The sequence below is a fragment of the Pieris rapae genome, chromosome 20, assembly GCF_905147795.1.
Source record: "Pieris rapae chromosome 20, ilPieRapa1.1, whole genome shotgun sequence".
NCBI classification, from domain to species: Eukaryota; Metazoa; Arthropoda; class Insecta; order Lepidoptera; family Pieridae; genus Pieris; species Pieris rapae.
The window spans coordinates 5,099,476-5,127,463 of NC_059528.1; the positions used below are offsets into that span (position 1 = coordinate 5,099,476).

The following is a 27,988-nucleotide window of genomic DNA, read 5'->3' on the forward strand; positions in this document are numbered from 1 at the left end:
ACTAACAATGCTCGTGGATTTTAAAATTTTTATTTTTCTATATGTCAGATCTCTAAATACACATTACTCACGCAGTCAACATTATCATCATTGTCTTGAGGTGACACTTGACAGTAACTTAATTCAACATTGTTACCCCGGTCATCGAGCCCGAGGAATAATTAACAACAATGAAACGATTGCAAGTGTATGTATAACCAATTTATAATTGGAACAGAATCAATATATTACGGGGATAAATTTGGATATGAAAAATTAGTATATAGTTTTAGTTCGCTTGGTCGTGTTTAGTTCTTTATAACAATACTAGCTGAGTTGGCAAACGTCGTTATTGCAAACGGTTGAAAATTTAGTATTGTATGTATTTTTTAATGCTGTTTATACAGTCGATAAAAAAAATATCTAAAAATTAATAAAATATATATTTAGGGGTCCTTTAACATTTAGGGGGATGAAAAATAGATGTTGTCCGATTCTCAGACATACTTAATATGCACACAAAATTTCATGAGAATCGGTCAAGCCGTTTCGGAGGAGTTTAACCACAAACACCGCGACACGAGAATTTTAAATGTAATATTTGACTGTCATGACAGTCTGCCAAAGTACATGTTACCATGGTTACCATTTTTACTAGATATCGCATAATGACGAGCAAGATTTTTAGTCCATATTTAAGAATAATACCGGTATGTCCTTATATTATATTTTTTGAAAAACTTTCTATATTTCATTTAGCACTTTTATCAAAAAGTAGTCAGCTTTAAGTTGCTTCAAGTGACATCTAAAGTCTGTATATGATCTATCATTAAAGTTTAGTCTCATAAAAGTTTTTCTCTGGATACTTACGGGAATATATGCCCTGTGAAAGATAAAACTCAACAGCTACAATTCTATAAACAATTGGCCGTATTACTCTTATATTTGAAATCTGGGTCAGATCGTAGAATAATCATTTCTATGATAGATTTATCTACGATAAAGGCCAATATGCTCTATGTATTTTATGAAATATTCAACTACATAATACATATTTACAATATCATTCTTCAGCGACCGATGTTTTTAAATTAAATTATTAATTAATTTAAACTTTAAATTAAATTATTTCACACGCAGTTAACATCACACATATTCATACACCCACAACCACTAATGCTTTAGTTTTATTTTGTTTATTACTTTAGTTAAGTCTTAGTATGTATTCTTGTTTTGTATATTATCTGCCCGCGGTGCAGTTACTTGCAGGAATTCTATAGTCCTATAATAGGCACCAGTCTCTGACAAAGATGGGCAGGTAAATAAAAATAATTATTTTAGAATATCATTCCCATTAAAACCGAGTGTTTCATAATCCATTTTGTCATGTGAAAATTTGTAACTATGGATGGATGTTCATTACTCTTTCACTTAAAAAATACTGAATGGATTGTAATGAAACTTTCCAATACTATAAGCTTATGCGTATACATCAGAATAACACGAGACCGTTTATAACTACATATATTGTGTGAATTGTCCAAAATATCAAGTTAGTAGAAAAAAAGCGAGCATGTGCGAGCTATTCTCTCGCTAAATCGCTAGAGTATATCATATATACTGTATATGTAATGTATGATGGAAATATTTATCTGAGATAGTCAATATATTAAGTAGGTTTTTTTCTACACCTCGCTAATAAAAGCTACTCAAAATACTAATCCTGCGCAGACAAATTCGCGGACATCAGCTAGTAATTTAATATAATTATTAATGATGGTTAGGCCAATATAAAAATTCATACCCGCTGATTATAATAAAGTATATAAATACTATAGAGTACGTCAAAAATATCGCTTAATATACTGTATTGTTTGAGGATTCGACGATGTATTGTATAACTAGTGGTATAATTTTCCGTGAAACCATTGTTATGTGCCTCTCAAACTCGTATGGTAAACATTTCAGTATCCACTCGGTTCGTATACACATCGAATCTAAATTATGTTGAAACATGACTAAATACAAGTTAAAAGACAAAATGGACGTGCCACCTGTAGAAGGTATTGGGTAAGTTTAAACATAACTTTAACTGAGAAGCGTTTATAAATTAAGATTTAAACAAACAGTAGTTCACCCGATATCGATTGTGAGTAAAATTAATTAAATTGCATTTAAATAGTATATTGCGGAAGATGGATGTTATAAGGTCGATCAATGCCACGAAAAAATATTTAGGGTCTGTTTCGCAATGTCCGGATAAGTTCCGGATAAGATATTTATTACTTATTGGTAGGATAAACTAATGTTGCGTTTCACGACTGTCAGATAGCGCTATAAGTCATGAAACACGAAGTTTCTTATTCGGAATTTTTATCATCCAAATAATTTATATGTTGTATTGCTATTTGGTACTTTATCCATACATTGTGAAACAGGGTATTATTGACATTGATTGATTCATTGTTTGTATTGAACCATTCTAAAGCATTAAATCACGTGATTTTATTCCTGCGTTTTATTTCCAACTGTTAAAAAAGTAAAAGCTTGTTCTGTACAAAACTTTGAAGCGACCAGACCCTTACGAGAAGAACGGTCATTGTTTTCGAGCAACCGATTCTTTGAAAAAATGTTTGCCCAATTTGCGACGACGGTATTAATTGGTGTATTTATTTATTTATTTATTTATTCGGAAACCAAAAAGAAACATCCTTATAATAAAAACAAAGTCAAAAATAAAACACAAAACAAACACACTAGATGCATCCACAATAGGTTACACTTATACAAAAAATATATTCGCTACTATTAGAACTTTATAACATCCAAACACGGATGCTGCGGGCTCAAGTAGGGACATGTGCAACCCACCCGGTAGACCGAGGCTGCGTTGGTGTGATAGAGTAGTCCTCGAAAATATAATGGTTGGAGTACGAAATAGAGATTGCAAAATATACTTGCGGTGGCAAGCCCCACAAGGGGCTGTATAGCCATTGACCATGATAAACAGTAAGTGCCCAGATTCTCTGATGGTCTACCCAATTTTCAACCTCAAGTTTATTTATCTAATTTATAATTAATTAACATAATAGATAAACATATTCAATTTTATTTCTTTATAATATTTAGTAGATAGTAATCAAATTTCATAGTTTTTAAGCAATTATGCAAACAATAAGTTCCTACTATAGATCCCTGATTTTTTTATTAAAAGAAGCACTGTCAAATAAGCTTTGTTTAGAAATATCTATCTATCGCCATCTAAAGCCTCGCAGTAATGACTAGTGTTCACTTCGGATATTGACACAAGTTTCTTTATGTTTTATTTGTTTATCAAGCTTACCATAAAGTTTCATTTTTCTTTGTTGACTCTCGACATCTAATATGCTATGAAGGTTATTCATATATCTCTTGATAAGAGGCTGAGTAACTATTATAATACATATAAGACTTAATGTTGTACTTGACTTGTACTAAGAACACCACCAATATCTTGTGGAGTTCGGAAAAATAATGTTCAATATGAAAATGAAAAATAAAGTAATGATCTCAAACCTCTCGATGTTTAATTAGAATAAGCAGCTTTCTGGTAGTGAAATAATTTTTCAAATCGGTCCAGTACTTTTGTGTAAAAACATTAAAAACACCCATACAAAAACACAAATGTATAATATAACACAATGTTTATCATACTAGAATAAATTGTAGTATCTAGTCGTTGTGAATGCTATACACCAGTCGTGGTTACCTACTATTTACGAATATATAGGTAGCAACATATATTTGTACTTCCGACCCTACATTGACGTATAAATTTTACTTAGTTTTGATTCTAAAATTTCAAAGAAAGATTTCGCAACTCAAAATGTTGACGATTTAAAATTATTATAATTGAATACATAACTCTCTGGAACTATGTTATATTTGTATTTTGCGATAAGTACGATATCAAATAAGGTTGAGTGAAGTCCGGTAACCCAAAATGAGGACGCAATTTTTCTGCGTTTCCGTGACATGACGTGATCAACCCGGCCCAGACTTACGACAAAAGCGCTAGAGAACCTTCTTAACCCGAATAAGTCAAAAAGTTTAAGTAATTTTATTTTTAAGAGGCATGAAAAGCAGCGCGTTTTTGTAAATGAAATATCTGCGTGATGTAGTGCACGTTTCTCATTTTTCATGTATGACGAGTTCTTTTATATTTATTATCCTACACCAGTGTCCTAATCCCATAATTGACGTAGAATGATGTAATTATCATTCTTATCTAGAAGTTGTACTAGGTTTAGTACTAATTTCTAAGTACCATTAACATAGTCACTAAGATGTTACTATCTTTCATATGTTTTTGTTAGTAATTGCGCACGTATATACGTGGTATAGGTAAACCTTATACAAAAAAAATTAAACTATGGTGCTACAACTTAGGTATAGGACACTATTTCACAAATAGTAGCAGTGAAATGTATTTTTTTTTTTTTTTTGTTGAAAATAAATAAAAAAATTGTGAGATATATGAAGTCCCTGGACACGATGGCAGGAGTAGAGTAAAAATTAAAAAAAAAACAGGTCTAGGCTTCAGATGTCTGTATGATCTATTTCATGATCATTTGTTAATCTAATAGTCAAGTAGGGGATCAGCATTCTGTGCCGGACTCACGCCGTCGACTTAATAGGTCTAAGGCAAGGTAAGCCAGGTTTCCTCGTGATGTTTTCACCGTTCGTGCCAATATTAAATGGGCACATAGAAATAAAGTGAATTGGTGCACAGCCGGGGTTCGAACTTACGACTTCAGTAGTGAGAGTTGCATGCTGAAGCCTACTATTTTAATACTAGTGCTTATTAGGATATACCTTATAGAACAGTATTCTTATTATTTTTAAACAGTAGTGAAAGAAGTCAGGAATACTATATCGATACTATTAATTTTTTATTGGTTCAGAGACCTAATTACTTGCGCTGTTACTTCCAATACCGACTAATGATGAGTTTTTGTACGGCGTAAGCCTTTTAAAAGAACATAATATAATTAAAATATATGAATGTCATACATAAACAGATACACGTATTTAATAGAAATAGAAAGAAAACACATAAATATAAAACTTTATATTTATTTGGGATCATTGAAGGAGTATTGAATCAACAGTTTTACAGAAAAACAGTTACAAACATGACAATTGACAGTAGACAGAAAAGCCAAGTATACAAAAATACAATCATAACAATGAAATAAGTTATAAGGCCTTATAAAAGTATTACAATTGTTTCTTAAACAAAACAGGTCGACGCTCGTGTTCGTATCAAATACGTACGTACGTACGCGATGTAGACCGCCGATACTACTCATCTTGGGAATTATTTACTTTTATATAGTATGCTATACAAAAAAACAGTAACGTAAATTATGACATTATCAAGCAAAATAATATCTTATTCTCTATATATGTAATTAACAGTTAAACAATTTCATGCTCGTTATTAACTCAGTAACAATAGTACAAAAGAAAACTACAAAATTAAAATGGTACAACTAATTGCTATTAAAATGACACGCGTAATAGTAATTTGTAACGCAAATCATTTATGTGTCGAAATGCATTGTTATAATCGGTTTGCAAATAGCTTTTACAAATAATTGAGGTTTCGCTCAAACTTGAAGTGTTTTAGTGTTGAACTGTCGGCAGCTCTTATTTGTATAAAATAAATTATATATTAAATATGTTTGAAAATATTTGAATTGAATTGCTTATGGATCGTAGCTACATTTCATTGTTGTTTAGTAAAGAAAAAGAGCAGTATTTATCGCTTCAATAAGCGATCCTCACCCCTGAGATCGTAGGTTCGATCCCCGGCTGTGCACCAATGGACTTTCTGTCTACGTGCTCATTAATCATTCGTTCTAACACTGACGGAACCTAAAAACCTAAAAAAACGACGGCGTCTGTGAGGCGCAGGAGGGTGATCGACTACTTGGCTATTATTGATTATTAAATGATGATTATGAAAGATATGCAAAAATCTAAGGTTTTTAACGAAAACGTTGTATTGTTTCTTCAAAGTAATTTCAATCTGCTTTATTATCTGTTGAACTTTGTTGTTGATTCACTAATTTCACATTTAGATTTTTGGTGATTACCACGGACAAAACAATTAACTGGGCAAAACGTGTTAATTATAACTCATTTCCTTTTAGTTTACGATGCGTTGGAATAAAGATAATCTCGAGAAACAGACAATTATTTCGTATACTTAATGTTATAATAATAAAGAGATCAAAGATTTAAGATAAGAAATGACGACATAAATGCTTTAAATGTTGTAAAAGTGTATTTATTCTATTTTTCCTTCAAGGATTACAACACGTAAAAATAATAATCTATTAAAATTCACGAAATATCTTGGTCTACCAAGGTCTAAATAAATTAGAATAATCAATCAATAGAACTAAGAAATACTTCTCAATATTATTTTGACTTTAAAGCAATCGTCTGTAGGTATGGTGTCTTAATTAAAGAATCACTTACTTATACTATTTATTCAAAAATCCTAATTTTGAACTAAAGCTTATTTAGATAAAATTTTGCCAGTTTGCATTCTATTTTTACGCCCTTTAAAATAGCCATATAATGATAGGAAGTAACTATGAAACGTATCCTAACTCGGGTCTGTTTTATACTTAGTAGGCCTTTAAATTTTTTTACTAGTGTTTTGATTCGTGTAATAAAAGTTTCTATTGTATTTGCTGTGTATTAATTACGAATTAAAATTACATTAAGAAACAAACCTTTTAACGGTTTGACAACTATACTTAATGGCAATATTTCGATTTTTGGAAAACACACTCCATGACTGCGTCATACACAAGGTAAACCTACATATTATAAACTACTCAAAAACGCACATTTTCCCACAACGTTTAAAAGATGAAGAGACTTTTTCTCTTTCAGATGCCATTTTATCTTTAATCACTTTTTCAAAAACAATTTTTTTACTATCAATTCTAATATTTATACAATTACTAACAATCTTTAGCAACATCTTTTATACCGGTTCCACATTGAAACTGAATGAATACTTCTTGTGCAACAGAAGTTTTATTATAAAATTGCCTTACGTAGAATTTATTTATTATATACCTACATTATAATATTAGCTGCCGAAACAGGGAACCCTAGTGCCGTGCACGTTCTTTTTTAACTAAACATCTTTCTTTATTACGTGTAATAAGGATTTTATTATCCTCTTTTCAATTATTATCTTTAATAAGAGTTAGATATATAATTATAACGTTCAGTCAGTAACGCAGATCTAGACCTTCGGTCAAGCCTTCTCATTTAATTAATAAGAAATAATGTTAGTTAGAACTATCTGTATTACTCAAACTTAGGACCTTTATACAGTTCTTTTCGAGAATGCATGCGACCACTGCGACAGCCGTTACATATATATAAATACACACACATATATTTAGTACATAATATTGGTGCTTACTAAGTCAAGGCACGTAATATTGAGGCCGCATGGCAGATATTTAACCTCGAATGATTTTCCAGTAGACCCAAGTAGCATACAATTTTAAACATACCATAGATGTCATAAGCCTATTTGCGTATTTCGATGTCAAGTGTAACATAAAAAACTAAGATATTTTGCCTATATTCTTTTGGTCTACAAAATTGTAAATTATACCCTGTTATTTCAATTTAACGTTGGTTGATTTAGATAATTTAAAATGTGTGAACAAAACCCCATACATTATTGCCGTAATAATAAAAATGCAGACCGTTTTTTTTGACAGACTTTTAAGTAGGTACTAAACTAAATGTAATAGTTAACTGCACTAACGTTAGCTGCACGGCTTTTGCTTTATATAAAGTCTCAATTAATTAATACAATATAGATGGAATCTTGTTATTATGTTGACGGAAAGTGTGTTCGTAATTAAAAATAGATAATGATAAAATAAATGCTCAATCGTTGATAAGTTGGAGCGAAAAAGTGACAGAAACACTTCAAAAGTAGTGCGGAAGTTTCGCTATTTATAAAGACACAATGAAACTAAAAATCATTGTTTGAATTAAGAATAGAATTGTTTCACAAATTCAAACCATCGCCCTGTGTAAAACATTGAATATTTTTTATATGACAGCAAAAGAAACTGTTTTATTTACAAGGTAGGCCGCAGCCATTAATTATTATTGGACAGGAAATTCTATTGAAGATCATTACAAAACAAAAAGGTTCCGATTTTATTAATTCGGTCGAGTGACTTTGTTTTGTTTGGATATCGGCAAAACTCTTGGTGTCTGTTTACGAACGTCAGTCTCTCCACAACGTTCAACAATCGAGATTGACATTCACTTGACAGCGCGCTGTATTTGTTTGGCGCGAGATGTCATCAAACAGTAATAAAGTTAGCAAAGTTGGTGATAATTATTATCAAAATGATACGAAGAATAATAGTTTGAGTGTTGCATTCGCGGATAAAAGTGTTTCACAGCTGAATGGAAGATACAGATCAAAAAGTTTGTCGAGTGATAAGTTGAATCAACTTAATGCAGATCGGGCTGCGATATTAGAGGATGTGGATACTGAATATTTAACAGAAAAATCCGAAACACCCGGCTGTTTAGTTAAGAATAAAATCATGGAACACGATACACAAGCAACGATGAAGGGGTATGTAAAAATATTTGATTTTTAGAGAGATTTCTACCTTCATCTTTAACCGTTTCGAAGTTTTTACCAAGTTATGAGGACGTAAAATCTTTCTGAATTTTATTCGGCACTAAATATAAATAATAAGCACATTTAAACTGTACACGTTAATGTTAAATAATTGTTAATTTTACCGTAATGATGCAGTAAAAAATATAATATGAAATATATAAAAAAAATTCTCCTGAAGTTGAAACTTATAATGTATACATTTATTTATTTATTTTGTACATTTAAAATTTTTTTACTTGTTAAAGATATTAAATTTTATTTATAAATATTATTTTTATGTAGGTAGGATATGGACGGAAGGACTTGTTGAGAAATAGCTGTAACCATTTTTTGTAGTTTACAATACCTTTATTAAGATCGGTAAATTTATTTCTTTCCATTAAAAGTTGCATTTCAAGTTAATTATCATAAAATTAGAAAATGAATTGTTTACGAATTTCAATAAATTACATAAGATAAAAAGGGTCCCTCAACACACCTATATAATCAGTATCATCAAATACAAGTAAATAAACTTAAAGTATATTTTATATCTCATCTTTTGTGTCTATGTTGTAAAACCTTTACAAAAAAGACATTTGGATATAAGCCATATGATAGAATGGGCCATTGTATTAATGTTTTATTGTCTCTTTAAAGTGGGTAGCATCATTTGCATGAAATATGACACTAATAATTAATCGTTACATCAAATATTAAAAAAAAATAACTTTTGTACACACATTGAGTTATCACAATTTTCTATAATTTATGGAAATTGTAGGTAATTTATATAGTAGTAATAACTGCTTATATTTTAAATACAGGCAGGTGATAAGATTTTTCTTTTAAAATACATTTTACATTATTACTATTGAATATTATAAAGTTAGAACAGTGTCTACGTTTTAGGCATCTAGTGTCTGGTCTCATTAATCATTACATAACATACATATTTTAAACTAAAAATAGGTATGTCCATATGCATCCCTAGATAATGCACTGCATGTCTTAACTGTTGCAAACTGTGTGTATTATTACATTCTTTGGTAGAAGCAATACAGGTAATGCCATTATTGTCTTAAGTTACATGGTCAGGTTTATAATTTTGTGTGGGTAAACTTTTTATGGCGCTTCTGTTATTTTTTAAGGATGATCTTTCCTGGTTATCGCAATATTTTCCTTTAGCTCATAATCGAACGTCGTTAACGCAAGAAAAAAATTATTTCGTCTGGTAATCGATCTCACGACCTAAAGTTTGTGAATCGCAGGTCTGCTCGCAATCGTTATAAACCAATGATATTATCCACTTGTATACATCAAATTACGTGAAATTACACTCGTTGCTATCCGCTGTTCCTTCACAATGCAGATTGCTGTGTTCACCTATTTGTAATACTTATATATAACTCTTTGTAAAACATATTTAAAGAAAAACACCTATATAACGGATTAAATTTATGTATTATTGTAAACTTATAATTATTTCAACGTAATTTTAAATTTAACCGACTTTTCGCGTGCGTGGTCACGGTGACCAAAAAACCATATACAAAACCGTGATACAAAAGTTTTTTTTTAAATTTAAAATCATGTTTAACTAATTATAAGTTAACAATAATACATAACTTCAATCCGTTAAAAAAGGTGTTTTTCTTTAAATGTGTAAAAGTTATGTTAATAAAAGACAATACTATAAACTACACAGCTTTATATAATAAATTCTTAATAAACTTTAAATCTGCGCAGAAAACTGTACTACTATATAGACTTGCAGTTTTCTCTCATTATATATGTTTTTGTTTTAAAGTGGTTTTGATTAGCATTAAATAAATATAATGTTGTTATGTTATCTTAGGTTAATTCACTGTACGTAAGTTTGTATTAAATCCTAATTACTTAAATGGAAACATCTAGAAATTGAATTTTATATTTTTGCATTGTCGCTTTTGCAAATGACACATATGTATGTCCGACGCGTTTAGACAATAAACAGCTATCAAATCACAGCTGCCATATCTAGACTTTAATATTTACTCGGGACGCGATAAATATGGGTTTAGCCTAAGAGATAATTGTACCCTGAAATGATTAAAACTAAGTCTATATATAAAAAGCGTTTTACCGAAAACTATTGTGCTTAATACAGAAAATGATTTCATTTGATTGAAAACGTTTTTGGTAAATGGAATTTCATTAATCGAAAATACATCTAAAATTTTTACTTATAAGATTGTTTTTTTTGTTAGCGATGTCCCCAACACATATCTTGTTTGTATTACCAATATCAAATATGGCATTTCCGTTCCCACAATGTAACAAAATATCACATTGCAAACATACCATACTTAACTCTTAAATATTATACGCGCTATTTTGATTCCATTTATCAAAAGAATCGGTTTCTGTAAGGCGATTTAAATACTCCATATTTTATAAACATATACCTTTTGATTAATTTAAGCATTTCATATAATTAATTACATTCATACATCATTTGAGAATTCAGTGATAATTGTCGGCTAATTAATTCTCAAAGAAATATAATATTAGATTAATATAATTCATGTTCAGGCTTCTTTCAGATATTTAACATCAATAACTATTAAATATTACCTATATTTGGAAAAATTATCACTTAATGCGGGTTCGAGGTTACATTACTTTAAAATACAGTTACTAATAACAAAACCACATTGATTCAATATTGATGTCATACGATACGTTCGATTATATGCGATGTTGCGAACTAAAAAAAAACAATTTATTTATTCTTAAGTTACATAAAACATATAAGTTTTTACTATAATTGCACACATTACGGTTTTAGTTTTTGTTTCTTTTTGTAAATTTGCCCAAAATATGGACATTTTTGTTCCTTGCCTTTAGTATATTTTTTTGCGCTTTTGTAATTTTGTTCAAACATTGATGTTGATTTTTGACCTTGTGCTGTGTTTTAGAACTTATAAATAAATAAAAAAATGCGAAATCATATTTTACTGATCGCTTCGGTTTAAGCTAACCTATTTTCCCAATAGGAATGTTTCATGTGTATAAAGTTTACATTTAATTTGAAAAAGACGTCCATAAGTTTGAATCTTGCCAATTTTCCTGTATTCACGCGAAGTCACGTGGGATTTAGGTAGGAACCAGTCTCATTAACATTCTCATTTATACTGGTGGACAATATATGTATGTATAGAAAGCTCCTTCAAGAAAAGAGCGTACCAATTCTTAAAAGGGGCAATGTAATCGCGAGCCCTCTGGCATTGAGAGTGTCCATGGGCGGCAGAATAACTTAACAGCAGGCGAGCCCGTTTGCCCCCTGTTCTATAAAAAAAATGTATATATTTATTTATTGTAGTAAACATATAGATTTTAAAAACGGAATCTAAATCAGATTTCACAATGGAAAGTCTGTTTTAATTTTTTTATGAAGTATACTCTTAATATCACAATTATCCGTTTCAAATATTTATATATTTTTTTACATAAAACCTTGCGTTCAAACGCTCGTATACGATAAAACATTTTCTAATGTTATATGGGCGTTATCGGTGGTATTTGCATCACCTTATCTATATTTAATGTTAAGGAGCGCCCTATCCAATGGTAACGTATTAGTATGCGCCACAAATTGCTGTGAACTAGTGATTTACTCGTCTGGTAATGGATTTGGCGTGATCTATTGTCTGATTGTTTGCAAACATGAGTGAGGAACAGAAACCGTTGGTACTGTAAGTGTTTTTATTGTTTTTCCTGAGAATTATGCCTTCCACGAAGGCATTCTCGAAGACTATGAATACAGTGAAACCATAACAGGCTTCTACATCTGTCTTCTTTTATCATAGCGCGAACAATTTGACAGAAAGAGACGAAAGAGTAATGCAGTCAAAACAGTGAATTATACTAATTTAGCGGTTAGTCTGTAGCTGAGGTACAATAGAGGTGATTTAATGGACATTAAGCACACCACAGCTTATTAAACCACTATGATTGTCACTTTTATTTAAAAAAATGACGAGTGTAATGAGGACAATAGTCAACAGTTGAATATTAAGTATTTTGTAAGAATTAATTTCGTGAATATTTTTTAGGTATATCTCTATATCGAAGGATCTTGCTTTGACTACCATAGCAACCTCCACTTCAAACCACGTGGTTAGAGTACCGTTCATATATACGGTCACACATTACCGATATCATAAAATAGCCTAAAAATACGATAGATGGCGCGATCTGCGACGCATTCCTCTTGGTATGCGATTATTTCTCTTGAGTCGATAGCTCTTGCCTGCGGGTCAGCAAGAAAACATCTGGAGCGACTCTCTTATTACAGTGTACAATTTTGAAAACGGTCAATCACTTGATCACGTTCATCAGGTCCTCCGGTTGGTGGACGGCCACGTTATCTTTTGCGATAGCCGATTATTAACGGACTTCAAAAAATCTGTAATAGGTTATTACGTTGACGTATAGCAGGGTCTCACAACTTTACCACTGAAATTTACCCTTGCCTTGAGAGTCGACTCTGAGCTCCCTATGTACCGGACATAACTTATATCTGTTTGGGAAGCAACAGGTCTTGAAGTAACTTCTGTGTGTTTCATAATCGTTTCTAAATGCTGTACCGGACGGAGATATAACAGTTTATTGATTCTATTGAAGATAACATTGTAGCTAATACATACGTACATCGGCAATATAAGTCGAGGAAAATTATGCCGTTATTTACATTATCGTATTTACATAAGTACCGTGAAGTTTGGAATTGAGTATAATATAATGGTGTAAATAAAAGAAATGTTACGAATATGTTCTGTTGCGCTGCAACCTTTTTTGGAGTCTCAGATGTTCTGTATCTGTTTGTATTGTGCATAATCGATATTCTATAGGCAAGTAGGTGATCCGACTTCTGTTCTCTATTCAGATTTTTAGACTTTATCATAGTTAGGAATCCTCTCCGTCACTTTTTGAAAAACGAGGAAGCCGGCTAGAGACGAAGAGAAGATGGCTAGACTCCAAGAAGAATGGAAGCTCTAATAGGAGGCCTATGTCCAAACACAAGCTGTAAAATGCGTATAGAAATGAGCCGGAAATTAATTATTACTATTTATAGTATTTTATGTACTAGGACTTAGCAATAAAGGCTATTATTATTATTCAAATCAAAATCAAAATATCTTTATTCATAGTAAACATGTACACTTATGAACGTCAAGAAAAAGAAATTAATTGTAAATTTACATTTACATTCTTTTTTCTTATTTCTTTATTATTGAAATTACACTTTTGGTGCGTTAAGGAAAAATGATGAGAGTAAATATTTTTTTTTGCGCCCGCACACCGTTACAAAAGACACGACAAGATGTTAAACTTGACTTAATTAGATATAATAATTCTTTCAATGTATTAAATACTTTTTTTTCTATTGTTAGTGTCGTTTTTTCTACAAACGTACAATAAAATTTTTGAAAAGATTTTTATCTTGTTCCGCCAAAGAGGACATACCGTTTTTTTATAAATAATTTTAATTGTTATTGAACAAGTTTGTAAAAATATTTACTCAGTGTACCTGTGTATCAACAACTAATAGGCAATAAACAACTGATTAGTTGTTAACAAGGTAAGGATAAATAATTGTTTCTCACACATCCAAGAGATAACTAATAGTGTCTATAGCGTCTGATATGATATGATATCTGATATGGTCTGTTGAGCCCATGGGGCTCTATCTGCTCTGCACTTAATAATAATAATAAAACGTAGGAATGGTATCGTTTTGATAATTTTTAGGTCAAGCTGACTTTTATCAGCAAGTCTACTAGCCAATGTTTTTCTGGGTTTGAGGGGGGAACTTTTTTGAACTACTGAATTGTACTTACCGAATAAACGATTTTTTTAAATTAGAATACCAACAGGCTAGGCAAGTAATGAAACGTCATCGATTCGAGTCATTTGCATAGCTGTTTGATCAACTGGCTGAACAACTTTCAGGCCGCTAATTAAACGGCGCCGTTTAGTCATAAGACTAGGCTGTTAATTGAACGACTAATTAACGTAGTTCACTGCGACATATACATTTTCAGAAATCATGTGAAATATGTGTAATGTAATCAGATATGTAGCAAAAATAACCAGCTATATGAAAAACGGCATTAAATTACTTTAGACGTGTGGTCACAGTAATCTTGATGTTTTTACAAATACCCAAATATGAGATACTTGGGTAACAAACAAATTAACACTGAAAATAATACTATTTCAGCTACCAGGATGGTAAGGTGTCTTATGGAACAGATAGTCCCGCCAAAGGTCGGCGAGTCATATTCTGCGTTCATGGTAACCCATCCACTGGCTGCTGCGCCGTCATCGAAACCAACCCAGATGGCGAGGAAAATGGAAGAAATGGCAGTATCACTGAAGTTGAAAGTATGTGGTTTTTAAATATTGTTTGATGCATTAATAATTTGTATGTATTGATTTTTGATAATATGATTCAAGCTGAAGTGAAGCTAGAATTCCTACGCAATTCTTTGATATTTTTTTATGATTTATATGATTTTTACGTAGCCTTCCCTTTACTGTAGCTTACATACCAACATATACTACATTCTGCTATGATGCCCCGTGAAAACTGTTCCTTTTTTTGGAATAAAAACCTGTAACAAAAGTGCTAAATAAAAGTAAATTTTTACACAGTTAAGTACCGGTTATATTGACCAAAATCTTTATTGATGTCTGATGACTGTATTTCCATTTTTTCGTCATTTTGACTAAACACAGTCAATAACAAAGAACTGTTAAGTTATTGTTATATATTATCTGTTGTGTATTTGCTTTTTTTAAAGAGTACCTTTTACGCCTGCTTTTTCTCTCGCCCTTTGCCTTTTTGCCGATGAGTAGGGATGCCTACGGATTCAAATTTGATGACGTGGAATAAGTGAGACCTGTCTATCTACAAAACCTATCCAATAAAATATATTAAACATTGAGATCCTGGAAACATTAGAAATAAATTATATAATGAATTAATTGTAAACTGCAAATAAATGTAATTATTGATTTTCAGGGCATTGTCACAGATCACGTAATGAAGAAATAGACAAACGCGCGAGAAGAAAACTTATAATAGCCAGTATATTATGTGTTATATTTATGATAGGAGAAATTGTAGGTAAGTACCCCTTTTACATACGCAAGACAAATCATTTTAATTAGGCTGAAAAGACAGTACTCTAACTACTAGATAGTCCTATAGGAGGTAGGCATAGATTGCCAATTATCAAGAGTTAGTCAAAGTCAAAAGTCATTTATTCATATAGGTAACATAATGTACACTTATGAACGTCAAAAAAAAATTTAAATGAATCTAAGTTCTCAAATCAAGGGCGTACGGAACGGAAGAGAAGATTAAGTTATATAGATGAAAACTTGTAAAGAGACAAATAAATAGTATTCATTACTGAGGTACATTGTAAAACGATTTAAGATTTCGATTGTCAACGTCTTCAATCTAACCTTCCGTTGTTTCATTCAAATCCTTCATAATCTAGAATTAGCATCAAAAAATCTTCAAGGGATGGAGTTGGCTTTGGAAATTTCACATGAGATACGAATTATTTTTTAACATAACAACACCAATCGCTCTCCAAGCTGGTATAAATTTATTAAGTACAAGAAATTTATGCAGTTTGTTTTATTTACAAGCTGCAACCGCGAACCTCGTTTCGCCTTATTGTAATTTTTACGTAGCCTTCCTTTTTATTAGCTTACATATCAATATATGCAACATTTTGCTAGGTTGCCCCGTATAAATTGTTCGCATTTTTTGGAATAAAACCCTGTAAAAAATTGATAAATAAACCTACATTTATATACAGTCAAAACCGTTTACGACATCGTTTAGAACAATATACTGGTTATATTGACCAAAATCAACGGTCCCGTCTGAATTCTATTGTATTTCGCTTCGATATCGTTATAACAGTTTTTTACTGTATTTCCATTTTTTCAATAAGAACCTTCTTCAAAGATAAATAAAAAATTACTTGAATTGATCCAGTCGTCTTTGGGTTTTACGCTTAGAAACATATTTTGCGTTTTATTTATATGTTTTTTTCACTTTTCATTAATTTTTTTGCATAAAAGTGTTTTGTTACTGGTATTATATACATGCAGAGGTCTGCCATCCACGCGTTGAAAACTGGTCAAACAATGTCGTGACTCGTGAGTCAATAATTGAGTGATTTTCTGTTTTTAGGTGGCTACATGTCAAACAGTCTGGCAATAGCGACAGATGCCGCGCATTTACTTACAGACTTCGCCAGTTTTATGATATCATTGTTCTCGCTATGGGTCGCCAGCCGACCCGCGACTAGACGGTATGTTATTTTAAAAAGTAATATTTAGTTGTGTTTGTGCCCGAATCACGAAAGCATTTTAACAAATAGGTTTTAATTAATAAAACGTTGCTAAAAATACATCTTACATTGTTAATCACTATATTTTATTGTATTAAATAAGAAATATAACTACTACTATTATTATTACATTATTTGTATTTTTAGTATTTTATTACAGCCCCTATAATACAATACAAATGATCACTAAAGCGATTTAGAAAAATCTGCGCAACTTGTTATTTTTTACTGAAATTCTAAAAATTTCTTACTTAAAAAAATTTATAAATACTTTACATCCGAAACTCCAACCTCAGTACTCTCATCGTCCTAATTAGAATTTTTCGTCCAATTCCAGGATGCCTTTCGGTTGGTACCGGGCGGAAGTCATAGGAGCCCTAACATCCGTTCTTCTCATCTGGGTGGTGACAGGAATTCTGGTATATATGGCGGTGCAAAGAGTCATCTACAAGGACTTCGAAATAGACGCGACTGTTATGCTGATCACCTCCGCTGTTGGCGTTGCCGTTAATCTAGTGTAAGTATTACCCCCCCTTGACAGTAAAAGTAAGCAAAGCTCTCAAAAATAATAGAATATATCGTTTTCAAGCATAGACAATGTGTGACTAAAATGAGTAAAAAATAAATAATTATATAATAAATATATCGAATTAACGTTACAGTAACTTCATTATTTTTTATACTTATTTCATTATTCTTTAGCATCACTGCCTGCTAATCCAGGTTTAGTAAACCTTTTTTAAATAATAAAATGTTATCTTTACTTACTGGAGCACCGCACTTAATAAAATGGATAAATATGTTTATTTTGGGATATCAGATACAGGTTTCCCTTACTTGATACAAATAAAAAATAAGACTCAGATGTCTCGGCCACAAAGGTTTGTAATCGCTTTTTTTGTAATCGGTTTGCTGTCAGAATTCTGCAGGATTCCAAATCAGAGTATACTTATTTACTTCACTTTACAGTAGTCTATCGCTGACCACGAGTTAAAAATGATTAGTACGATATTTTATTTTGTATTTACAAAGCTTTTTATGTCTTTCCAGAATGGGTTTGACCCTCCATCAGCATGGTCACAGTCATGGCGGTGGTCACGGTCACTCGCATGGCAGCGCTAATCCGGAATTGAATAACAAGGTCAGTGTTTCGTTAGTTCTTGTTTACTCGGCTTGATGAAATATAAAAATAAATATTATATTTTATACTATTAATAAATATACCAAAGTGTTTCTGAATTTGTAGAGAAACGCGGGATAACATTGCTACTAAGTTCATCCATTACCAAGGAGTACACCAATTTACTAATATGCATCACCTATGAACACAGCCAGTGTCAATAGATTTTTCTACGTTAATAGACTCATTCCATGACTGTTGCATGATAGGAGGAAATATAAATATAAGTTTTATTTATTTTTGACCAACTTTATCATTATATTGATAGCCCTTACATGACTAGGGATAATATAAACTTTAAACTAACCTAATGAGTAACAAGTACTTTTAAACTTTACTTTGATAGGTTCCTGCAGTCGCATTTTGCACCTAACAATATTTTTTGTAAAGGTGTGGGTACCCATATATTTACCAAATATACTTGCAATTTATTTATTTATTAATCTACTGATAATTTTATAAAATCTTCTATATAATATGTATGACAATATATATGTACTTAAACATAAGTTTTGCGAAAAAGTAGGAATTAAAAAATTATTATTAAAATCATATACAACATAAGACAAACACACAATAAATTAAAATTACCAAGAATTTTTCAGACAGATATTTTTAACAAATGTCCCATCGTCACATAGTTATGTAAACCGAATTTGTTTTATATGTTTGCAGGTAACTATGTATAATAATATATAATTAATTAATAATTTCAGAAAGAACGATCTGAGTCGGACGCTGAAAGTGTTTCGTCGCATACGCACGAAGATCACAGGGAGAACATCAACGTACGCGCCGCGTTTATTCACGTACTAGGGGATTTCTTGCAAAGTTTCGGTGTTTTAATTGCAGCTATTGTCATATATTATAAAGTAAGTATACACTATATATATATTCATATCTAAGGTGTATTTGTAATATGTAAGTATATATAAATTTTAATGTGAAATTTACAGGCTAATATTCATAAATTATACATATATAATAATTAAGAAAAAATTAACTATAAGACAACAATAACCCATAAGGAGTCTATATTATTATTATTAAATAAAAAAATAAATAAATAATCAGTAATGAAAAATATATATATATATATATATATATAAATGTTAAATTTCAGCCGGATTGGAGCCTGGTAGATCCCATTTGCACATTCCTCTTCTCAGTCCTGGTGCTGATCACAACATTTAATATTATCAAGGATACTCTGCTTGTACTGATGGAGGGATCTCCTAGAGGAGTCGATTTTCAGGTAATTTATAAAGATAATATATAAATTAATATCTAGATTAAAGTCATCATAGGTGATTGAGATGACTGAAAATTATTAAGACGTTATTTAATTACTACAATTTTGATATTTATTTTAATGAAATAAATTTAACTTTTAAGAAATAACTTTAAAACAAACAAAAAAAAAATTATTTGATGTGCACATGTTGTAATTAAACCTGTTATGAAGAGCGTTTATGTCCAATTAGTATTATTATTTTATTGACTATTAATCTATTAATAATTGATTTTTTTTAATATAATTTTTATTGTATTAAGATTTCAATGTTCAATTTATTTTTCAGGAAGTGGCGAATACGTTCCTATCACTTCCGGGCGTGGTTCGCGTACACAATCTACGAATGTGGGCGTTGTCGCTGGACAAGACTGCGTTGGCCGCTCATCTTGCTATACGTACGTACATATATATGTATATTTATCGGTTTTGTTGACATAACATAAGTGCTATTTTGCCTTTAATTAAATAGTAAAAACTACTATTTTAGGTGTATTATTCATAAACCAGAAAAAATTCAAATTATTAAATTATGCTTACATTTCTTAAAATTTTAAAGTGTTAAAAAAACATTTCTTTTTGTCACAATTAAAAAAAATGAATAGTAATTTATTTTTTTAATTTATATATTACAGGTGCTGGTGTTAGCCCACAAAAGATTTTGGAACAGGCTACGCGATTGGTTCACGAGAAATACCGTTTCTTCGAAATGACCCTGCAGATTGAAGAATTCAATGATGGTATGGAAGATTGTAGTCAATGTAAGATGCCTCAGTCATAGATGTGCTCATAAAAACATATTTAAACTTTTCCAAGCTAGATTTCGTAAATTCGATTTCAATATACGCTATTATTAATTTCAAAAATACAACGGATTTTGCCAACGACCCGTTACAATTACCATTAGTAAATATATAAAGAGCTATATGATGCTCAATTTTCTTGCATATTAAAAATATGGTTGTGAATATTTGATAGTACAAAGTTTCATATAAAAACTGTCCTGACATAATTCTATTTATCGGGTATTGTTCAGTACATCTACAGATTCTTGTGAAAAGGTTTTACTATAGACAACAATTATATGAATACATCGGTTTACATTAATGGCTTTAATTTAAAAAAAATCGAATATTTACGAATATTTTCATTATATTCACCCAACTACGTAATTTTCTATTTAATATGAATATTTATTATCAACCGATGGATAACTTTATTAGTATTTATAAGTAAGGGGTTTAAATATACTTAAACAAAACTCCTTAAAAATAGACATTTCAAAGTGTTCAAATAAATAATGTCGATTTGAATAAAATTAAAAAAAAATGTGCCGTAAGGCGATATGCAGGGTACAAGGCTATTTCACCAAATATTATGTGCCTTTGATCGCATTATATATATAAGTTAAAAGTTCTAGTTATAATTATCAATAAATTGTGATTTTTTATGACATTTTCGGCCTATAAAATATATTAAGAATTTTTTCCATTGAATTCTTCGTAGTCAATTGTAGAAATTTGATTTTTGTTATCATCACTCTTATGTATAAGTAAATGAATATACAACCCTATAATAGAGCCGAAAATGTATTAAATGGGTCTTTGGTGCCTGCGTTATACAAAAAATAATCCTTCGGTTTTTTCAAATTGGTTAAAATAATCCACTTATGATTGATCAATACAATATAATTTGTACTAGATATTTTCATGTTGATGTTAATTATTAAAGGTTCTATATGTCTATGGATTACATATCGAAGATTATGCCTGGCATAATCTCACTGTTTTCTAAATGATACTCTATGGATTGTCTATGCTATAGAGAATGGCAATATGGTGAAGTAGCTATAATTAATATTCTTAACGTTTGTTGAGCAATTATAATCATATTTAATTTGTATTATTATTCTCTAGTTGTAAGTGGAGATGAATGATTTTGAAATTAAACAAATTTAATTGTTTCTTTGTGTTTATTTTAAACCTTCGATGGAACATATGTCGTCTAGACTAATTGATTATAGTAAAATCAAGTATTTAGCTACAATTGGTATATATTTATTATATTATTAGAAGACAGTACATGTATTCAGGCACACGGCAAAGTTTTGACACTTGTCAGTGGCGCCATCTAGCGAACACAAACGCTAGCCTTTATTGCTCATCCTTAAGTTCTGTTGAAACCACGAAATAAACAAAATATGGGTGTATACATACTTCATATATGTGTAAAATAAAATGTAAATGGCGACACTGGTTCCCGTAAAAACAAAAATATTTTGTATTGAAAGTTAGTCCACGAAGTACCAAGACGAAGGTATACATTTAGTACGCGCGATTTTTCCATAATACGCCGCAGAGAGTCGAGCCGTTCGAGTTTTATTCGGAGAATCGTAATCTACTTCGTAGAGGCCGAAGCGTTCTCTGTAAATAAATTATAATATATGTGAGAAGTCTTTGTTTACTATATCTCTACTTAAAAATTATCGTTATAATAATTTGGAAACAGTAGATATACTAAATCGCTAAATCGACAAAAGAACACTCAAATATGTGTGAAATATTTGTACGATAAACTTAGTTCTGCGCCTCACCACTGGAGGGCGCTGTTAGAATTTTAGTTACGGCTTTTGACCAAATCTCTCTTTAAACTAATTTCAGCGTATCGAGGCTTAATTTAAATGCTGGAATAAAGTGATTTTTGATTTGAGTGTGTACTCTGAGAATAAATACTGGATTTATTTCAGTTATAGTTAGGTTAGTTAGGTATTATATAAGAAAGTATGCATCATCACTTTTTCCGATTATCGTAGTTAGCCCTAAATAATAAATGATGTAAGTGTAGCCTATAAAAAGGTATTACAACTCTTGTTAATTCGCAAATTGTACTGGTGTATTTGTAATTTACTTAGTTACTTCATTAACTATGCTCTATTCGATTCTTTCTATACCCTATCATTTAAGTAGCGTTAGTGAAGAATTAAATTTTTCACAAAAAAGATTATTTATATTACATACGAGTAGCCCCCTATATAACATGTCATAAGGATTCTAGAAAATGAAATTTTATTAAAAATACTTACGAGAATCCTCTAGTCCATTCAAAATTATCAATAAGACTCCAATAGGTATAACCAATCACATTACATTTGTCTTTAACTATTGCAGTGTGTAGGGCCTTTAGATAACCATCAATGTAGTTAACACGCCTTGTATCTTGCAACCCTGGTTCTAATGACATGCCGTTTTCAGTTACCAAAACCAGAGGATTATTATAGGAGAGCTTGATCCAGTTTAAGGCTTTTCTAAAGCCCCAAGGGACAACCTGAAACGTAAAATATCTGGCTAAGTTTTTTTGCTTGTTTTTAATATTATTATTTGCTAGCTCCGTTATTCCATATACTAGATATACCTACCATATACTAGGTATTCCATATATTAATTTCGATGGATTTTGTATTCAATTTCGATGAAGTCTGTATGGATCATTTTGTACAAAAACTGAATCTATAGGTTATGTAAAATAAAATATAGACGCGATATCTATGAATGTGACTTTACTACTACAACATTTGGTAGGTGAAACTGTCCATAGGTATTCCACATAAAGTACATTCTTATGGCGTTGACCAGTCAATAACAGCGGATGTTAAAATAGTCCTGTTTTTTGCGAACTATAAAATTCAGCGCTAGCATTTAAAATATGTATTTTATATAAGAAATAAATATACATCCTAAATATTTCTTGGTAATATAAATGAGTACCTAATCTATTGTAGCGACACCTACAATACAGCTACCTAATGACTTATTATACAGATGTATTTAGTGTAATTTGTCAGTAGCGCGTATTTAATGTAATTGATTATCATTGTACCTTCAACCATGTAGAATTGCTTTTAGGCCAGTCTGGTTTCTCCTTTAATATTCCACCCATATCAGTATAAAATGATGGTTGCGGAGTAATTTTAGTTTCGCTATAAACAGCCAGGGATGTCGTATAATGATTCAAACCAAGAAAGTCAGCTGATCCTCTAATGATTTCGACCTGTAAAATAAATTTTGACGTAATATTTCTGTCATTAAACACTAAAATGGATTTCATTAATGTAATTAAATATTTAGAAAGTTGTAAACTGTATATAAATCTTTATTTGGAAATTTTCTTGGAATAATATAAATAATCCGACAATCATGAATAAATTATGCAAGGAGGTAATATATAAATATTTTTTTTAGTACTGATAATTTTATTACCTCTTCTGGTGTAAATACAGGTAGGCGGGATCGATGAAAGTTTTGTCGTTTGGATATTATGTCGATGCGTTTGCGCATAATCGGCGGATAGTCCCCTGTTTGTGAGAAGATAGGATGTGCAAACCAGCCAAACTAAAAAATTAATGAGAAATTTGATTGATTTTAAATTATTTAATTTTCATATTTAATCAAGTTAAAGGACAATTTAAAATCTTATACGTCAATTAACTTTAGTTTCAAGACAGCCGTTACCACAAATACACACTCCATGTAAAATAAAAAATATATATATTGATATTTATAATATACTAACAGTAAATTGTCGTATGACTTCTGCAGCGCGTTGATCATCATCAGACGTCGAAGCCGGCTCTATCCATCTAAAGTCTATTGTTATTCCAACGAAACCTTGAAATCGATACAGATTACGTTAGTTATTATACTTAAGATTTTTTTTAACCAAACATCGTTCATCGAATATTTCATCGTATTAATAAAATGGTTTTAATACAAACGGTATTTTATTAAAAATGTCTTGGTGATTATGAATTATTTGAAAAAAGAGTGTGTGTACTTAATATGTACATGCGTTAGAAGTAATACTTCTTTGGCGTATGGAAAAAAATAACTAAAATACAGTAGTGATCAACGATAAATAATAAAATTAATCAAAAAGATTTTTTGAATAATTTTATCACATATGTTTAATTGATATTTAAATGAAATAAATTATTAGTAAATACTATCGTATATGAAATTGATTTAAAACACTAAAGTAATATTTATTCACACTGTTTAATTGTACTGTTACGAAACACGAGTTCTAAATTTAAAAATACTAAAATAAACATGTTACATAAATACAACTTGAACATAGTTATCGATTTCCATGCCACCTATACCTAACTTTACGATGTCGAATTTAGGTGTCGGTGTGCGCGCGCATCGTAAAAATTCACTCTCATCATTTTTCTCCATCGCGCCATGAGAACTTCAAAAATTAAACGATTAAACATATGTGACTTTACTGTCGAAGCTTTAATCGCATCATAATGGACCATAAAATTATGCACAAATTAATATGTATCATATATCATATTACATACTTACCTTTTTGTTTCTTAAGATATTCCTCTTGATACATTCTATAGACCCTACCATGTGCTATCAGTGCATTGTGTCCGCAGAGATAGTCCTCGAACCCACTGCTTCTAGACCCCGGGGCATCATTACCACCATATCCATCCTCACAGAACGATAATGGCTCATTTACAGTTATCCATATTTTAATTTTGTCGCCAAAAGCTTCGAATAGAACCTGAGTAACCCAAAGCCAAAAGCTAATAAAACCTAACTTTCAAAACAGAATAAGGAAATAAAAAACTATTCATATTGTTTCCTTTTGAAATTGGATTATTAATTTACTAAAATGACTGAAATAGAAAATCTCCAATATTTAAACATTCGCAAAAGTACCTTTAAACTAATTTACAAAACGGCCTTTAGTGTCGACTCTAAAATATGATAATATATACTGTATGAGATTGCACTCACTCTTGCATAGTCCACAAAGTAATCTATTATAATAGGATTCGTCCAACCGCCCAAATCCTGCAAACTCTGTGGTAGATCCCAATGGTACATTGTCACTATTGGCATGATGCCGTTACTATTGAGCTCCTCTAACAGGTCATTGTAGTACCTGATTCCATCTTCATTAACTTCGCTGTAATATTGAAACGTATTTCACGTAATATTCAAATTTCAATTTGAATCTAGTTCCACATAAACATACATAATATTGCTATAACTTATTTTATTTATTTATTTACACTCCGTTATACAAAAAATACATAAAAATCAGGTTACATATTTATTAGGCAACGGACGGCCTAATTGCTAACAAGCGATTTCTTCCAGGTAACACTATGGAACAAAAAAACACCTACAGCGCGTAAATTAAAAGAAATGCATAAATAATCAACAGACACAAATAACAGATATAGTAAACAAATGTCTAGTCGACCACTGTTTTCGAGATGACCTAAAAAAACGTTGAGCGTGACAGATCCAAGTAGTAACGCAAGTTCATCTCTTACTTCGAGAGAGAGTATATATGGAGAGATAGTTACAAAATCAAAATTAGCTTAATGTTACGCAATAAAAAAATAGTAACAAAAAACAAGTTGAAGTTATATTTCTATGCATTTGTTGCTATGCTTTAGCTACATTGAAACAAACTGTGGTTTTCAAATGTAATATATTTTAGATTGTCGATTACCTACAATATGTAAAAGAAATAAATTAAAAAAATATTTCATTACATCCAAGAACTATATTTTTAATTTACTTGGTAAGTCCATTTGGTAGTATCCTCGGCCAAGAGATAGAGAAGCGATAAAACTGAACACCAAGCTGCGACATCAGTTCCGCATCTCGAGGGAAATTATGGTAGGAGTCGGCAGCGACGTCTCCAGTTTTGTGGTCAAATATGCGCTCGGGGTGCGCGTGAGTGTATCTATCCCAAATACTCTCTCCTTTGCCTAAAAGAAAATCAGGAATTATATATTTTCTACACTAAGGGCCTGTTTCACAATCTATGGATAAAGTATCAAATAGCTATGCAACACATAAATTATAATTTATGTATTGCATAGCTATTATTCGAAAGATAAAAGTTCCAAATAAGATATTTCGCGTTTCATGACGAATAGCGCTATCTGACAGTCGTGAAACGCAAAAATACTGTTTATCCTACCAATAAGGAATAAATAGCTTATTTGGAACTTATCCGGACATTGTGAAACAGGCCCTAAATGTCACGTAACTGACCCTACTCGACAAAGGTGTTTTTCGGTATATGTTATAACACTGTAACCACACCGACTATCTACGGCTTCAATGACATCTAACGATGAAAATCAACTTCCTGATCTTAGCCAGTTAGGGGTCTTCGAGGCGGTCAGTCCCAGGAAGAGATCGGTCTTTAACCGAACAACATCCTTGTTTGTTGTTTGGCAAAATGTATTTCCTATACAATTGTAAAATGTCGGTATAATTTATCAACAGGCGCGAGCCACTAAACAAATTTGTTTGGGAGGGTCACGTGATCAATGTGTGAACAGATATATAATATATTAATGGATTTAAACTGGTTTTATCTATACCCTGGAGGGCTTATATTGACATATTTTACTGAGTCCAATTTCTTTGATATTTATTTTCATAGACAAGTAAACAATCAGCCTTCGTGGAATATGTCTAAGATTTCATCAGATAACGTCACCGTACAGCGCTAATAACGATCATAGACATATTTTACAAATCCATAATTTTGCGACTTCAGATTGATGCCTAGTGCACTAACCACCGATTAATAATATAATAACAGATATGACAATAAAAGATAATAGTCACCGGATACATTCCAAGCGCCCTCTATTTGATAAGCAGCGGTGGCCACGCCGAACATGAATTTTTTTGGAAAACATAATTTGGAGTCCGTCTCAAAAGCGTTACTTGAACTTCTGAAAATGTACACATATTGTTTATTTCTCATTGCTTTCTCTTTATTTAAGATTTTAGATTGTCTGGCTTAATTTTCCTATGAACATTTGTGTGTTTGTGTGTCTTCAAATTACGCCAATTTAATAAAATTTCACTTGCTGAATTCAGGTATTGTAGAGGTCTTAAAGATTACTTAAGTATTCGAGTTTAATTTGTCCAACATATTTTTTTATAATTTTTTATTAACATGTAAAACAAATCCTACAATGATCCTCAAAGCAAGACTGATGTACCTAATATTACACAAAACACTAACTGACCATTAAACTCGGAAATGTCTGGAAGAAACGAATCTAATTCTAATACCTACATTATATATTACAAAGAATTAGTTCATATAATGTACGACTTCATTATGGCAAAGCTATGAATTATTTGGCATGATCCCTAACACCAGAGGCTAATCATTTTAAAAATATAAAATTCATACCGAATAATTGCGAGAAATAAATATATAAAACACACACTCGCTGACATAGTGTTACAAAACAACTGATAGCCTGTGACCATGCTATTATATGCTAATTATTTATTATCAAGAGACCGGGATGTCAATGCCTCCGTTTGTCCCCTAGAGAT

At 31.1% G+C, this 27,988-nt stretch overlaps 2 protein-coding genes across 4 annotated transcripts; one reads left to right on the plus strand and one right to left on the minus strand.

Moving 5' to 3' along the window:
• The first annotated feature begins 1,968 nt into the window (after positions 1-1,968).
• On the plus strand, positions 1,969-21,549 carry LOC110993649 (zinc transporter 2). 3 transcript variants are annotated; one of them, XM_045632588.1, is made up of 10 exons: positions 1,969-2,049; positions 14,961-15,124; positions 15,765-15,869; positions 16,956-17,076; positions 17,453-17,632; positions 18,166-18,256; positions 19,012-19,167; positions 19,419-19,550; positions 19,876-19,984; positions 20,222-21,549. In XM_045632588.1, exons 1-10 carry the CDS (start codon positions 1,994-1,996, stop codon positions 20,365-20,367), a joined length of 1,260 nt encoding a protein of 419 aa, XP_045488544.1. In that variant the 5' UTR covers positions 1,969-1,993; the 3' UTR covers positions 20,368-21,549. The 3 variants fall into 3 exon arrangements, with proteins under 3 accessions (XP_045488544.1, XP_022115679.1, XP_022115680.1); XM_022259987.2 differs by lacking the exon at positions 1,969-2,049 and adding an exon at positions 8,299-8,662; XM_022259988.2 differs by lacking the exon at positions 1,969-2,049 and adding an exon at positions 12,296-12,429.
• LOC110993648 (myrosinase 1-like) lies at positions 21,545-27,960 on the minus strand. The gene is made up of 10 exons (XM_022259986.2): positions 27,840-27,960; positions 27,260-27,369; positions 26,193-26,385; positions 25,397-25,568; positions 24,953-25,160; positions 24,156-24,250; positions 23,843-23,974; positions 23,463-23,633; positions 22,669-22,910; positions 21,545-22,009 (listed from the first exon to the last, which is right to left on the minus strand). Exons 1-10 carry the CDS (start codon positions 27,917-27,919, stop codon positions 21,877-21,879), a joined length of 1,536 nt encoding a protein of 511 aa, XP_022115678.2. The 5' UTR covers positions 27,920-27,960; the 3' UTR covers positions 21,545-21,876.
• Positions 27,961-27,988: the final 28 nt, after the last annotated feature.

Bases quoted from the DNA above. Each gene is read 5' to 3' on its own strand.
- LOC110993649 (XM_022259987.2), top strand. From the start codon at position 8,376: ATGTCATCAAACAGTAATAAAGTTAGCAAAGTTGGTGATAATTATTAT. The intron at 19,168-19,418 runs GTAAGTATACAC...GTTAAATTTCAG, and splicing joins CTATTGTCATATATTATAAA to CCGGATTGGAGCCTGGTAGA. The intron at 19,551-19,875 runs GTAATTTATAAA...TTTATTTTTCAG, and splicing joins CTAGAGGAGTCGATTTTCAG to GAAGTGGCGAATACGTTCCT.
- LOC110993648 (XM_022259986.2), bottom strand. From the start codon at position 27,919: ATGGTCACAGGCTATCAGTTGTTTTGTAACACTATGTCAGCGAGTGTG. The intron at 25,569-26,192 runs GTAAATTAAAAA...TCAATATTACAG, and splicing joins CTACCAAATGGACTTACCAA to CGAAGTTAATGAAGATGGAA. The intron at 22,911-23,462 runs GTACAATGATAA...TTTACGTTTCAG, and splicing joins GCAATTCTACATGGTTGAAG to GTTGTCCCTTGGGGCTTTAG.